This window comes from Lissotriton helveticus, chromosome 3_1 (genome assembly GCF_964261635.1).
Source record: "Lissotriton helveticus chromosome 3_1, aLisHel1.1, whole genome shotgun sequence".
In the NCBI taxonomy this organism is placed as follows: Eukaryota; Metazoa; Chordata; class Amphibia; order Caudata; family Salamandridae; genus Lissotriton; species Lissotriton helveticus.
The window spans coordinates 1,091,078,060-1,091,092,924 of NC_136061.1; the positions used below are offsets into that span (position 1 = coordinate 1,091,078,060).

Below are 14,865 nucleotides of genomic sequence, written 5' to 3' on the forward strand. Positions count from 1 at the left end.
CAAGGAAGAGCTACCTATAGGTGTATGTAAGAAGCCTGTAGTCCCCCTGTCAGATATGGTGTTTCAGAACAGAGTAGGCATTGGAAGATTTATGTACCTGTGCCATACCAGTGTCTGTGAACTCCAGTAGGCAGGATGTAAACAATGTGATGCTGACACATTTTGCAATATTTAAATCGAGAAGGAATGCATGACCAACTCTGCACAGCATGGAAGGTACTATTTATTGGTGTTACCCGGGTATTGTTATCAGAATATTATCTGACATAAATGTTGTGTCCTAAATATTCTTTAAAACACATCCCCAGTTGGAGTTAATATTAGAAAATCTCCCAATAAAATATTTCTAAATGATGTTTACGGTACACTATTTATGGTAGTCAATGATTTTTGCAAACGAAAGCTGGCTTTCGTGAATTTCTTCTGCTGTCAAAACATTCAAAATTATACACGATTATCAATGCTTGGTGTTTGTATTTGATGAAAATATGTTTTATAAAGATTTTTATTTACCTTGCTGTGACATTAACTCAAGTGTTCTTTGTGATACACTTTATTTATCCTAAGCATTTTGTTTGTATGATGTTAGTGAATGATGTACATTTGAAATCATAAAGATTTGGCAATAAAGAAAGGATGAGCAAAAAACAAAAGTATATGGCATTAGATACAGGTTTTACAGATATTAGATGGGTGAGTATTGGGCGTCCCGATATTACCAATTCAGGGGTTTCAGTAAAATGTTCAACCTAGTTGCTAGAAAAAAGAAAGCATTGTTTATGTTTTGGACACAGAAGCTGGATTTGTGCTCGCTTGTCAGCATAGGATGAAATAATTTATTTTTCAGTTCATATAGAATGTAATAATTTTTTCAGATGGTTGAAATTTGAAGAAGATGTTGAAGATGGAGGAGAGAGGTGGAGTAAGCCCTACGTTGCCACCTTATCGCTCCATAGCTTGTTTGAGCTGAGAAGTTGTATTCTGAATGGCACTGTTCTGCTGGACATGAGGGCAAATACTTTGGAAGAAATTGCAGGTAATCCTGTCCATTTTACATTTAAACCATGGTATCCTGAAATGTATTTCTAAACTTTTTTTCTGTCTATTAAAATGTTTCTTGCAGCACTTGTGCAACAATTTGATATAGCTGTGGGTTTAAAAACACTATTATTGTAAGCTTACATCCAAGCCAATAATAAATGCTTCACAGATTGGGAGCAACTTTAATTGTTTAGGGTGGATATTACCCGTGTATCTAGAAATGTCATAAGATTTAAGGCCTGATTTAGATGTTGGCAGTCCTGGGACCACTGCCACTTTTTGGAGGTCTGACCACCCACATACCTGGCGGTCTGATGCCTGATTATGATGCGGGTGGTCAGACCACCCTCTGACTGGCTCCAGAACACCATCACCACCAAGTTCTAAGCTCCTGCAGCGGTGGGGGAGATTGGCAGTCAATGGTGGCGGTGCCGGCATAGGTACCGCCATCAGGATTACAATCTGCCTCTCTGCTGACCTTTTCATTGCGGGGACACCGCCATGAAAAGGTTGATGGAAGGCAGGTTTTGGGATGCAAACAAGTCTCCAGGGCATATACATGTTCCTGGTGCTGCTCTGTGTGTGACCCCATGGCTTGGGCACGTTGGTGTGCACTGTTTCTCCTGCAGACCGTGCTGCTGGGAAATTCACTTCCTCAGCATGGCTGTCATTCGCTGCAGCTCTTTACTAGCACTGCAGCATTTCACCGCCATGACTGCACCACAGGCACACCACCAGCCCCGCAGTGATATTGAAATATGGTGGTCGGAAAGCCGCATGCTTGCTGGCATTTTCCTAACCGCTGCCTCTGTGGGCTGGCTGTGTGCCCGCCAACATCTAAATCAGGCCCTAAAAACGGTGACTCTGCAACGATGTCCCTTTCAAGAAGATTCTGTACATAGGTGGCTTACTATATGTATTCTCAAGAAAACGTAAAGAAAAGACATTATTTGCTTTTTTGCCTTTTTAATCTTTCTAATTTTATGAATGTTTAAAATTAATGAACCTATTGCCTTGTATGTATTTAACAAATTGTGCTTTTAATAGACACTGATTATCTTATGTCAGAAAACCTTCAGATAGCTACCTTCCAACGAATTAAGGCATATATTTACTAAGGCTTGGGTCCTCACACAACCCAAAGCCAACATGTGGGTCCTTACAATGGTAAGTAAATTGACATTATCTTTGGCACTGCATTGCGCAACCATCCACACAACACTAAGGGCCTTATTATGAGTATGGCAGTCCACAGACCGCCAAACTCATGGTGGCGGTCCGACCACAGCCACACAGGTGATCTCTCTGCCATATTAAGAGTGTTGTAGTTGAACTGCCACAAGACCCCCAAGTTCAAGGATCCCCCAGCACCGGTGGTCTTGAAATGGGCAGGAATATGCTGGCAGTGCTTTTCTGGCACAGCTGAGCATATTCCGATTTGGATGTCCACCGCCCATTTCATGGCAGTGAGCCTGCCATGAAAAGGGTGGCTGACATGCAAGAAAGGAGTCCCTTATAGGGCCCCTAGCTGCTTCTGAACCTGGGGGTTCATGCAGAGGATCACATGGTATGCCCCCCTGGAATTGCGCCCCCAGAGCCTGCACAGTATGGCATGCATGACATGGTGCATGTAACACTTTGTATGAATGTACTGCAAGTGCTTTCACACCAGTGGTCTGCTGTTTAGGCTCTCCTATGACAGACTTCCACTGTGAGATCGCCACAGCACCCCACATCCACCATGGATTGCACCCGTAATTTTGGGGCCGGGGCGCTATGGGCTTGGTGGTACTCCTGTCGGCGCAGCGGTGGTGGTCCAACAGGAGGACCGCCAAACTCGCAATAAGGCCCTTAGCAAATGGGTGTCTAAAAAGCATAAAACACATTGGGCCTGATAACCTTACACATTTTGGTAAGTTTACAATTTTTTGGGTCTTCACAAGCTGCAAGTTAATTGTAAGTTTTTGATGGCTGAGACTCCGCAGATGGGGAGGAGAACTCCACACATAAATGGATGTGCATGTCCTATGTTTGTATGTGCTGAGTTCTTCACCCAGAGTACACATCTCCTCCGTGGTAAACTTACTATTGACTTGTAGTTGTGAATATCAAAAAAAGTAAACTTACACAAAAGCGTAAGTTTACCTTTTTAAATCAAGCCCATTATAGTGTTCACCTAGAGGTAATAAAGGCCTACCTGCACCAAGTTTCAAGCAGCCTAATTAGGATTCTCAATATGTCAACATACTTTCATTGTCATCATCCCTAACTCCTTGTTAAAAATCCAGCATCCTGCTCTTGTTTTACTGATATTTTTTTTGGCCTTATAATTTCAATTGCATCTTAGATTGCTTGCTTTTACTTCACCTTAGTATGTCTGAGGTATGTCCTATGGAGTCCGAATCTGTAATACACACTGAAAACTACATATTGGTTAAGATTGTGATATCAAAATCCTTAAACTTGTCTGTGTCCAGAACCTAATTAGAATTCTGCCAGATAGATACTATTTAATATTTGCTGCATAGTCTAGGTACATATACACATTTTTCGTTCCCTGTACCCTCAACATACCCGCATCACTTCATAGATCACTTGGTCAAATGTATATGCTGTCTGCATAAACCTATTTTCTGGTGAGACAGCCAGTTGTTGCAACCAACACAGTGGGTTTATTTGACGCTTAGTGGTGGACATCTCCATTAAAAACCTGTGACCATGCGCATTTTGAGTTTGAATCAATTAGAGTGTGAGTCACCAACAGTGTTTGGCCTATTGCTGCAGCCTCCTTTTTGGCCTCTACTCATATTGAGAGGTAGAAAGATTTCTATAATGGCTCATGATAATAAACATGCATAAGAGTAGCTCAAAGTCGAAGGGAATGCCAAAACATGTATATATTATTCTTGCTGATCTGCAGAATTCTTTCTTTGAAAATACTGATGCCTTAAGTAAAAAAGGTAGTTATGATATGAAAAATACTGAGATTATGCTACACTCGCACAAAGCGGGTGGAATAATTGGCAGTTAAACTTAGGATCAAACAGGGCAGAAAGGAGGCAGATGTAGAGCCTAAGAAAGATGGAAAACTGAAAACATCAGCTTATGCATTAGCCAAAGAATTCCAGGACTTCTGTGCCTTATTGTTACCAACGCCCAATCTTCTTGTCCAACTTACATATATACACTACATATATACACTATATGAGGCTCAGATAAAGTTAGACTTGAATAACCCATTACTGGTTGACCACGTCTGTGGAGCCAGTAGTTTGTTGACATTCAGAAATTCCAAAGGACCTTACTGCATTCCTTCCAACTTAAAAAAAAATATTTTGTTACTTGATTGGCCCTAATAAAATTAATTATTTTTGCAACATTAAAATGTTAGAGTTAATTTTCTGGCTTTACTGGGGCCTTGATTATCAAACCTGGGGCAGATCACAAACAATATGTATGCATAATTCTTTAATTGACCAGTAGTTGAAATGTTGCATTAGAGTTCTGGCAACCCAGCTAGTGATAGTAATTTAATCAGTTCCTTCGCCCACGAGACAGATTTTTTGAAAATATTCATCTATTTTCAGTTAACAAATGTTTGGTCTTCTACATCCTAGCATTCTACATTAGGCTAGAAGGTGCATGCTGCCTCATCACACTGAACGTGGACATGGGCTTCAGGGATTTGTCATGAAATTATCTCTTCAAATTTATGTTCCGAACGAATCTTTAGGAGTACCTTGATTGCTTTATTCCATGATCTCTACTTCTGCCCTTAGGATTCCCTATTTGCAAATGATTTTGCCACATCTCTAATTGATGTGTTCTTTTGTACTATTTTTTCACTTTAATAACTTGGGGCATTTTTCACTAAAGAAATACAGAGCATAGTATTCTGTGGCATTGATGAATGCTATGTTTTGTGGTTGACTATGATTTTCCTTTCATGTTGGGCCCGTGAAGTGGTCAAAGGGACAATTGTACCTCATATTTTGTATCTGTTTGCCCTACGTAGTGTATGCAACATAGTGTCATCTCCTCCAAGCTTGACCCTGTGATTCCAATGTTTTTTTATAAAGAAATGTAAAACCTTGCATAGTCCTAAAACAAACTTACATCTTCTTTTCACCATCAGATGATCTCTGTTGGTGCTGTGTTTGTTTCACCATTCTGTTTTTCTCTACATCCATTTATCTGTGGCACCTGATTGCACCTCGACTATTTCGGCGGCCATCTTTGAAAGGTAGCCCTGATGACTCTCATGCCCGCTGTCTCTACACAATACACTCTCCCCAATATCTCTCATTGTATTTTATCTCCCTCCTAGCTACATTTCCCATCATTTATCTTTTTTGCTGTCGCTCCCCTCTAATTTACTACCCACCTTTATTCTTACTCTATACTACTTTACCCTCCAACTACACTCACCCTCTTTCCCAACTTCCTCATTTCTTCTCCACACCCTCCTCAGCTGACCTCTAACATATTCCCTACAATTCTTAATTCTATTTTTTTTTGCATGTTTTTATTGTATGCTTGGCTATATTAGTTTTATTGCTGTACTTGTCTGTATCCCCTGCTATTCATAATTCCTTTATCTGAATCCATCCCCTACAATTCTTAATTCTTCTATTTGCACTTTATTCTTGTATATTTGGCTACACTACATTTTTTTTAAATTTTTTTATTGCTGTATTTTGCCTGTATCCCCGACATTTCACAATTCTTTTATTTGCACCTTATTAATATTAATCTATATCTAACTATGTTATTGTATCGCTATATTTGTTTTCTATTTACCTAAACGATTCAATTTAGTCCTCATCACTTCTTATTGCATTGCTATATTTATTTTCAATTTGCTTAAACTATTCAAATTTTTTTGACACTTTATTAATCTATGCTTGATTATACTCTTTTATTGCTTTATTTGTCTGTATACACTGTCAATTCATAATTCTCCCATTTGCACCTTAATAATTGATGTTTGGCTATGTTATTGTATTGTTATACTTGTTTTCTATTTGCCTAAACTATTCAATTTAGTCCTCATCACATCTTATTGTACTGCTATATCTGTTTTATATTTTCCTTAACTACTCGTTTGATAAGATATATCCTTCCTTATGTAATCTTTATGACAATAACTATTATTTATTATTTTTTGTCTTACTGCTCCTCATTTGATGCTCTATTTCTCTTGATTACCCACTTTATACTATACTAGGTACTTTACCGTTATCCTCACCTCATAGATTACTGCACTCTCTCTCTCCATATTCTCTGAATCATGCCACCCCTCCCTCTCACCCCCCCCACCCCTCGCTCTCCCCCCTCCCTGGGACCTCAAACTCACCCATCTCTAAATTTGGCCCTTACTCGTGGTCCATCCTCTACCCCTCCCATCTATCCAAACATGGCAAAAAAAACTTTAAGCACAAACTTCTCTGCCTCCACCCAGAAACCCTATTTGCCGACCACCATTACAGCCTAACCTCCTCAATTGTCACCAATTTCATCTTCTTCACCAAACGCCCATCCAAATGGAAAAGCCTATTTCTGAGTCACCTTCCTATATCAAATTCGCGTAAAATCCCATACGGCCTGAAACTCGTCACCACGCCATCTCCCTCCTTTCCGAGTGAAATAGATATCTCCATCTTCAAATCCGGAAACATTCTCATTCAAGCATCAGAAAATAACCTCGATATCTCTGAACAACACTTTAGCGCTATCTCCCTATCCCTCACACAATACTTGAACCCCACCCCCTCACCGCCTCATTCTCACGGCCCATCACCCCTCAACATCTCCCCTGCTCCCCCTTCTCGTCTCCCTGATTCACCCCAAATTTTACCACCTTCTTCTCCCCTCATTCCCCCAACCCTCCTTTCACCCCTGCCTGATTTACCCTCCTCCTCTCCTCCCTCCAACCTCATTACACCCCCCCTCCCTTCCCCCTCTACCACTCAACCCACGGTAACCCCCCTTTCCAATATCACACTCCCTGCTACGCACCTCCCTTCCTATAACTCCATCTTCTCCCCTGCTCCCTCTTCTCGTCTCTCTGATTCATCCCATATTTTACCACCTTCTTCCCTCATTCTCCCCTCACTCCGTTCACCCCTTCAAGATTTACCCTCCTCCTCTCCTCCCTCCAACCTCATTACCCCCCCCTCCCTTCGCCCTCTACCACTCACCCCCTGTAACACCCCTTTCCAATATCACACTCTCTGCTTCGCACCTCCCTTCCTATGACTCCATTTTCACCCCATCTCCAATCTCTCCTCGTCCCCTCACACCACACTCATACAACCCCCTAACTCCCTTAACTGCCCTCACACCTCCTCGAACATTACCCCTCTCTCTCACCCCCTTACTATCCTCAATTACACACAATCTTCCATCTACGCCAATTCTTACTGTCCCCAAACTACCTCCTCTTAACTACTCGCCCAATAATAATACCTCTCCCACATCCACCTACTATACACTCCCACTCTCCAATAAAGATCCCCCTCCTCAACCTAATCCAATCCACACTCCAACACCCCCTTACAGCAAACCTCTCCTTTCATCCCTCGTTTCAGAACTCTCCTCACTTAGAAACGCTATCTCTCGCCTAACTAATGCCATCACCTCCACGCATACCTACTCTCCGACTCCCTCACAATACACCATATCCCCACTCATTAACAACAATCTCAATCCCAACCCTTCAACCGTCTTCCCCCTAACATGATTACTAACATCAACAACACTCACCCGCTCACTAACAGCTCCTCCACAAATTCCACACCCGATCAACCTTCGTCAATCATTCCAATCCATAATACCATCACGCCCCACTATCCTCAACTGGATACGTACCTTATAACCTCAGAACTTATAACTCCCACAAACTTACCTTCCGCTCCCTGCTCACCCCCAGCCACTAAGCCACTTCCACTTCAATCTACTTCCACTATGCACCCCACCTATCAATCTACTATCCCTGTTCTCTTAGGTAAAAGCAGATTCCCCCTTCTTACGAAATCCCCTAGACCTCCCCAACATCTGAGACCTATCCCCACTCATCAATCTTCTATCCCAGTTCTCCTAGGTACAAGCAGACTCCCCCCTCTTAAGAAATCCCCTAGACCTCCCCAGCATCTGAGAACTATTCCCCCCTGTCCCTCAACTCAACAACCTGACCCCTCTCCCCTACATTGCATGTTGATCAACTGCCGATCTGCCTCCCGCCACGCCACTGAGATTGCAGAAACGATCCTCAGCGAAAACATCGACATAGCATTCCTAACCGAAACCTGGCTCACCGCCCACTCCACTCTGATCCTCGACTTGCTCATTCCCCCAGGTTACTCAATCATCAAGAAAGACAGAATCAAGCAAACAGGAGGAGGACTTGCACTCATTTTTAAAACTGAACATAACATCACGCTTGTTGAGTCTCAAGACCCTTCATCCTTTGAATACCTTTGTGCAGATCTCTGTATTCACGACTCCCCCACCACTCGGCTGCACACCATCTACCATCCCCCTGGAAATTGTATCTCTTTTACTGAAGAGATGTCTGACCTCATTATCCAATCCTCTCTATCACACTCTAAGAATATCTTCCTTGGTGACTACAACGTCCACTGGAATAAAATTGATGACCCTGCTATTATCACTTTTAAGAATACCATGGAAATCACAAACATGACCCAACTCTGCCATTCTCCCACTCATAATAAAGGTTCCACCCTAGATGCTATCATAACTAGCAATGATCTAGCCTCCCTCTCTAGTATACTTCCTATCGACTGGTCTGACCATTACCTCATCCTCTTCTACGTGAAGAGACCCACGAATCACCCCGCCCCCATCAGCACCCTACCGATGAAATCTACACGCAACCTTCACCTTATCCCTCTTGATGAACTGGAATCCACAATTAAAACCTGCTTACTTCGCCTCCCTCTCTCTAACAGTACTAATGACCTAACCAACCATTATAATAACTCTATTCTCCAAGCCCTTGACGAAATTGCCCCAATTAAACTCAAACAACAAAAAAACAACCCTCCCAAATCCTGGTTCAACTCTGAACTCAATAATGAAAGACGATCCCTAAGACAATCTGAACGTGTTTGGAGAAATCATCCCACTGCCAGAGTCCAATACAAAAAACACATCTACAATAAAAAAGCCTCCTTTCTCCGGTCACAACTTGACCAAGCTAAAAACCGACCTAAAGAACTCTTTAGCATTGTTAAAAAACAAACCTCCACTGGCCCTCCTAAAATATCTGCCTCTATTGACAAATGTGAAGAAATCGCCAGCTTTTTTAGCAACAAAGTCAATAAGATAGAACTATCCTTCTCCTCCCTCCCCCCCTCTCTCCAACCCTCCCACACTCTACACACCCTCCCCAACACCCCTTTATCTCTTTCGTCAACTCTTCCCACTCTCCTCGACCCATCTCTTACCCTTCCTGCTCTCGCGCATTCAGACCTCTCTACTAATAGACTCATAACTAAAAATAATGCTTCTTGGAGTGAATTTAGTCCAGTTTCAGTGTCATCGATCACTAACATCATGACTAAACTCAAACCTTCCTCCCATTCCAAAGATCCTCTTCCCGCCCATTTGGTCCAAGACCTCAAATCTACCATTGCCCCTATTTGGACCAATATCATCAACTCCTCCCTTGCCACTGGTTGCGTCCCAGCCTCCCTTCAGCTTGGTCAAATCTCTCCCATCCTGAAAAACACCTCTGCCGACCCAAATGACCGTAACAACTTACGCCCTATCTCTAACCTTCCTTTCCTCTCTAAAGCCCTAGAAAAATGTGTCCTATCACAACTTGAGAACCATATCCTCGACTTCAATCTCCTTGATGTTTTTCAATCCGGTTTCAGAAAAGGCTGTAGTACAGAAACTGCAATGTTAAATATCACAGATGACATTCATCGCTCCCTTGACAATGGTGAATCCTCTCTACTGATCCTCCTTGACCTCTCGGCGGCATTTGATACTGTACATCATCCCACCCTTCTAAACACCCTCAAAGATCGATTTGGCTTGGAAGGCACTGTACACAAATGGTTCTGCTCATTCCTTCAAAACAGATCACAGCAAATCAAACTTAGCCACTTCCTCTCTAATCCTCAACCTGTCTCACTCGGGGTCCCTCAAGGATCCATCCTCTCCCCAACCCTTTTCAACCTTTTCATGGAACCACTCACCCTCATTCTCAAAGAAGCTAAAATTAGTTACCACCTCTACGCCGACGATACACAATTATACTACAAGATCAAATCCCACAACGACATCCTTCACCTCAATGACACCCTAACTAAAGTACAAGCCTGGTTCCATCTAAACCATCTCAAACTGAACCCCAAAAAAACAGAATTCATTCTTTTCACCCCCAAAAACAATACCATTCCCATCCAAATCTGGATCAATGATATCAAAGCTCTCAATTGCTCCCTCTCCACCTCTAACTCTGTTAAATCACTTGGCATCAGCATCGACCAGAATCTCAACCTCATCCCCCACATCAATAATGCCGCCAAAAGTGCTCTTTTCACCCTTCTCCACCTCAAGAAACTCAAACCTTTCATTCCAGCTGATGATTTCAAAATCGTTGTCCAATCGCTAGTCCTCTCCAGGATTGACTATGCTAACGCCACCCTTGCCGGCACCCCTAAAACCCATCTTGCACCAATTAAATCTGTCCTCAATCTAGCTGCCCGACTCATCTCTGACTGTAAAAGATTTGACCACATATCGCCCGTCCTCAAAAATCTTAATTGGCTCCCAATTGAAGGAAGATCCTCTTACAAGATTGCCTGTATCACCCACAAAGCTCTTCATCAAAACACCCCGCCTACCTTGCAACTAAACTAAAAAAAAGCAGGCTGCACCAGGTCCCTGAGAAGCAGCGGCTCCCTTCTCCTGATCCCACCTAGACTTAATTGTCAAAAAACTCAATCCCGTGCATTCTCTGGTAATGCTCCTACCATTTGGAACTCACTCCCCAAAAACCTTCGCTGCAACCCCTCTTACTCTCTTTTCAAAAAAGAACTGAAACTACTTCTCCACAACTTATATTGGGGTACCTAACATGTCCACTCTCTCTACTCTTATACCCTCCCCCCACCTTGTCTGAATTCAACATCTTCTCCCCTGTTAACTGTTTCGCCTATTTTTAATTTGTACCTGTCTCTTACTCCCCCACCTTATCATATACTTTTTGCAAACTGTATCCCGTTGCTAATTCCGCATATATTGCTATTCTATCCTATTGTGTCTAACTCTGTTGTAAAGCGCTCTGATACTCCAGGGTCCAGCAGCGCTATATAAAACCCTTGAAATAAATAAATAAATAAAATTCTAAACTCAAGGATCATCTTAACAACACTTGTGTCCAATCCTATCATGACTCTTGGGCCATGAAGAAGCCCAAAGGATGATACAGTCTAGTACAGGGAGATTCACTCTGAAATAGCTGGTCAAATTACTTTCTTTCTACCATCCATTCACAAAAATCGCCTGGTTCTTCAATTGCCAACCTTTTTACTACCAGGGAAGCATTGTTACAATTTGAATAATTCTTGTCCATCAACATATCTAATATATGAACGTTCCGTCCCATTCATGGTCATACAGTCATCTGGACAGATTAGACTTCATGCTTATCCTATACTAAGATACACAATCTTGTTTTAATTTATTTGTATATTGTCTTCATAAACAATTTACAGATGTATACAACAAACAATATTGTAAAATACATACATATTATAGTGTAAAAAAAATGTAAAGTGTTGATTGAAATTTGCATAAATGGTGCTAATTACGCACCTTTACTAGGATTTTACATTTTTCAGGTAATAACAACAGAAGCATCTGTTTCTCACATGCTCATGCAGATCGTAGCCCAAAGGGGGTATGGGATCCCCAAGTGTCTGAAATTAGCATTCAGACTGTTGTTCCACATGAGAGGCCCAAATCACAAACTGCATTTTCTAGTACATAAAGTGGTACTGCAGTAGTAGTACTCACTTTCTACAAAATGAAAATCAGAAACATATGGCGGCTATCTCCACCTCCATCTCCTCTTTTCTGCGCAGCGATCTCAGACCCCGGTGGTGGGGATCTCTGCACAAGTAAGTGTACGATTTTGCAGTAAATGTGAGAGGGACAAAGGAGAGGGGAGGGAATATTGGGGAATAATTACTCAAAAATAGATGGGGAAAATTAAAGAGGGTTTTTGGAGGGATCTGCTAAAACAAAGCTCACATCCACAAAATACATTTTATTTTTTTTTGTTTTTTTTTAAAACCTTTATTCCGTGAATGCACGATACACAGCTGTCAGCCTACAACCCACAGGGCCAGCCGCTATGACATCAAAATATACATTGATCACACTGTATCAGTCCTCATGGTAGTATTTCAAGCAGAAACATTTGAACATTATGCCTTGTACGTGGCTGAGGATAAAGAAGACTAGTATTGAAGGTATAGTTTGTAAATTTTGATGAAACGAAACGAACAACATAAAACATCATCACATGGCAGTAATCGAGTACTGGGAGTCAAGGGAAGGGCGGCAGGTTCTAGGTGACATACAATGAAGAGCAATCGATTCATGAGGGGGGGGCAGCGAGGAGAGCAGTATTATACACAATTGCTAGACTTGATCCAAAACGCCAACTAAGGGGACCATAAATTATCGATAGTATAGTCTTGTGGGGGAGTGCACAGGTTGCCACGATACGAGTTCCATTGGGACCATATTCTACCCCATTTTTTAGGCCGGCCCCTGGCCACATAGACCGTCTTCTCTCTGATCATACACCAGTCCATGTGTTCCCTCCAAGTCGCTACTGTGGGTGGTGTAGTAGAACCCCAGAGTTGCGCAATGTCCCTCTTGGCCACCATGTTACCAAGCGTTGCCCAGTTAGTTTGGGCCGTATTATAATCCGTGGGTTCCCAAACATTAAGAAGACATCTCCTGACCTCGGACAGGAGGGAGACCCCGGTGACTCTTTCCATGACCGCATGCACTCTGGACCAGAAAGCAGCAACAGACGGACACTCCCAAATAATATGTAAAAAAGTTCCACTCATTCCACAGCCGCGCTAACATAGCCCATCAAGAGAGTAACCCATTCGTACCAGACGCGGACCCGTTACATATACACGGTGGAGGATCTTTAACTGGACAAATCGGAGACGAGCGGGTATGGCCACCTCCTTAGGGGAGGAGACGGCCATTTGCCAGTCCTCGTCATCCAGTTCAAGGCCATCTGCGGTCCAAGAGGCCCTGAGGCGCCCAAGCAAGTCAGTCCTGTTGTTTATGAGCTTCTTATAGAGCAGCGAGATGGTACTGTCAGGAACATAGCCATCAAGGATGCGGTCCTCTAGAGGCGAGGAGTCGGGAATTTCAGTCCCCGGGGGGAAAACTGAAAGCAATGTGTGTCGCACTTGAATATATCTGAAGTATTCCCTATCATCAAGCTCATAATCCAGTTTAAGCGCCTCGAAAGTCTTAACGTGTCCCTTGGACCAGAGATCCCCCACTCTATTAATACCGATCATATTCCATTTATTGAATCCTTTCGTTCTCCACAAATCGCCCAATCGATCAGAATCATACAACGGGGTCATACTAGTCAACCTACCACTCCATCCCGTAGCCGCATCAGCAGCACGCCACACTCGCACAGCAATTTTCGTAGGGCCTGTCAGGGTACCTAGTGGATTCTGGGAATACAGCGCCCTGCTAAAACTCCCGCCCGGCAAGAGATGCTTATCCATTGCGAAGGCAGGAGCATGTCCAGGGGCGTAAGTCACATGGTTGACAGCGCTAAGCTGCGAGGCCCAGTAATAGCGCCTGATATCAGGGAGGGCGATGCCACCGTCATACCAAGGTAAGGTAAGTTTGGGTAAGGAGATACGAGCACGCCCATCCCCGATCAGCCGCCTCTGAAGGCTCTCAACTTCACGGAAATACGCCGAAGGTATTGGGTCAAAAAAGTTTTGAAGTGCATAGAGGAATCTGGGAAGCGACATCATCTTAAACAGAGCCGCACGTCCCAAAGGGGAAAGGGGAAGCTGTCGCCACCGTGAAACGTCAAGCTTGAGCCGCTGGAGAGGGGCCTGCAAGTTACGTTCATAACGAGCAGCGGAGTTCAGCGAAACATAAATTCCCAAGTATCGAAAACCAGACTGAGCCACAAGAATTGGAAATCTACGGGGCAGCGGGGGAAGTTCCCCAGCTAAGACGTCGACACATGACTTGGACCAGTTGATGACCAGTCCCGAGTTCTTACCGAAAGAGGTGAGAACATCGAAAAGCACATTCAGAGACTTACGGGGGGAGGTGAGGTAGAGAAGAATATCGTCAGCGTACAGAGAGACACGATCTTCAAAGTCAGGGGACCACCGGATGCCCTTTATGGAGGGCACCCAGCGAAGCCATTGAGCCAATGGTTCTAAGGCGAGGGCAAACAGTAACGGTGACAGTGGACAGCCCTGACGGGTGCCACGTCCAAGCGCAAAAGTGCCAGAGACCCTCCCATTCACTAACACCTGGGCTAGTGGTTGTTCATAAAGGAGCTGCACCCAGGCAATGAATTGAGAGCCAAACCCAAACTTGGCGAGAGCCGCCCAGAGATATGGCCATTCTATTGTATCGAAGGCCATCGTGGCATCGAGAGAGGCCAAAATGGCCGACTCCGAAAGAGTCCCGGCTCTCGCGAGAACTCCGTGGAGTCTCCTAAGATTAAGGGCGGTGTTTCGGTGCGGGATGAAACCGGATTGATCC

General features: G+C 43.4%; 1 protein-coding gene across 4 annotated transcripts in view; it reads left to right on the forward strand.

The window, feature by feature from the left end:
* Positions 1-14,865, forward strand: part of SLC4A10 (solute carrier family 4 member 10) — a 1,019,075-nt gene that overhangs the window by 545,153 nt on the left and 459,057 nt on the right. For all 4 annotated transcript variants that reach the window (XM_078683855.1, XM_078683850.1, XM_078683851.1 and 1 more), the window contains exon 5: positions 876-1,036. In XM_078683855.1, the coding sequence (XP_078539981.1) occupies positions 876-1,036 (161 nt within the window). The remainder of the gene's footprint in view (positions 1-875; positions 1,037-14,865) is intronic.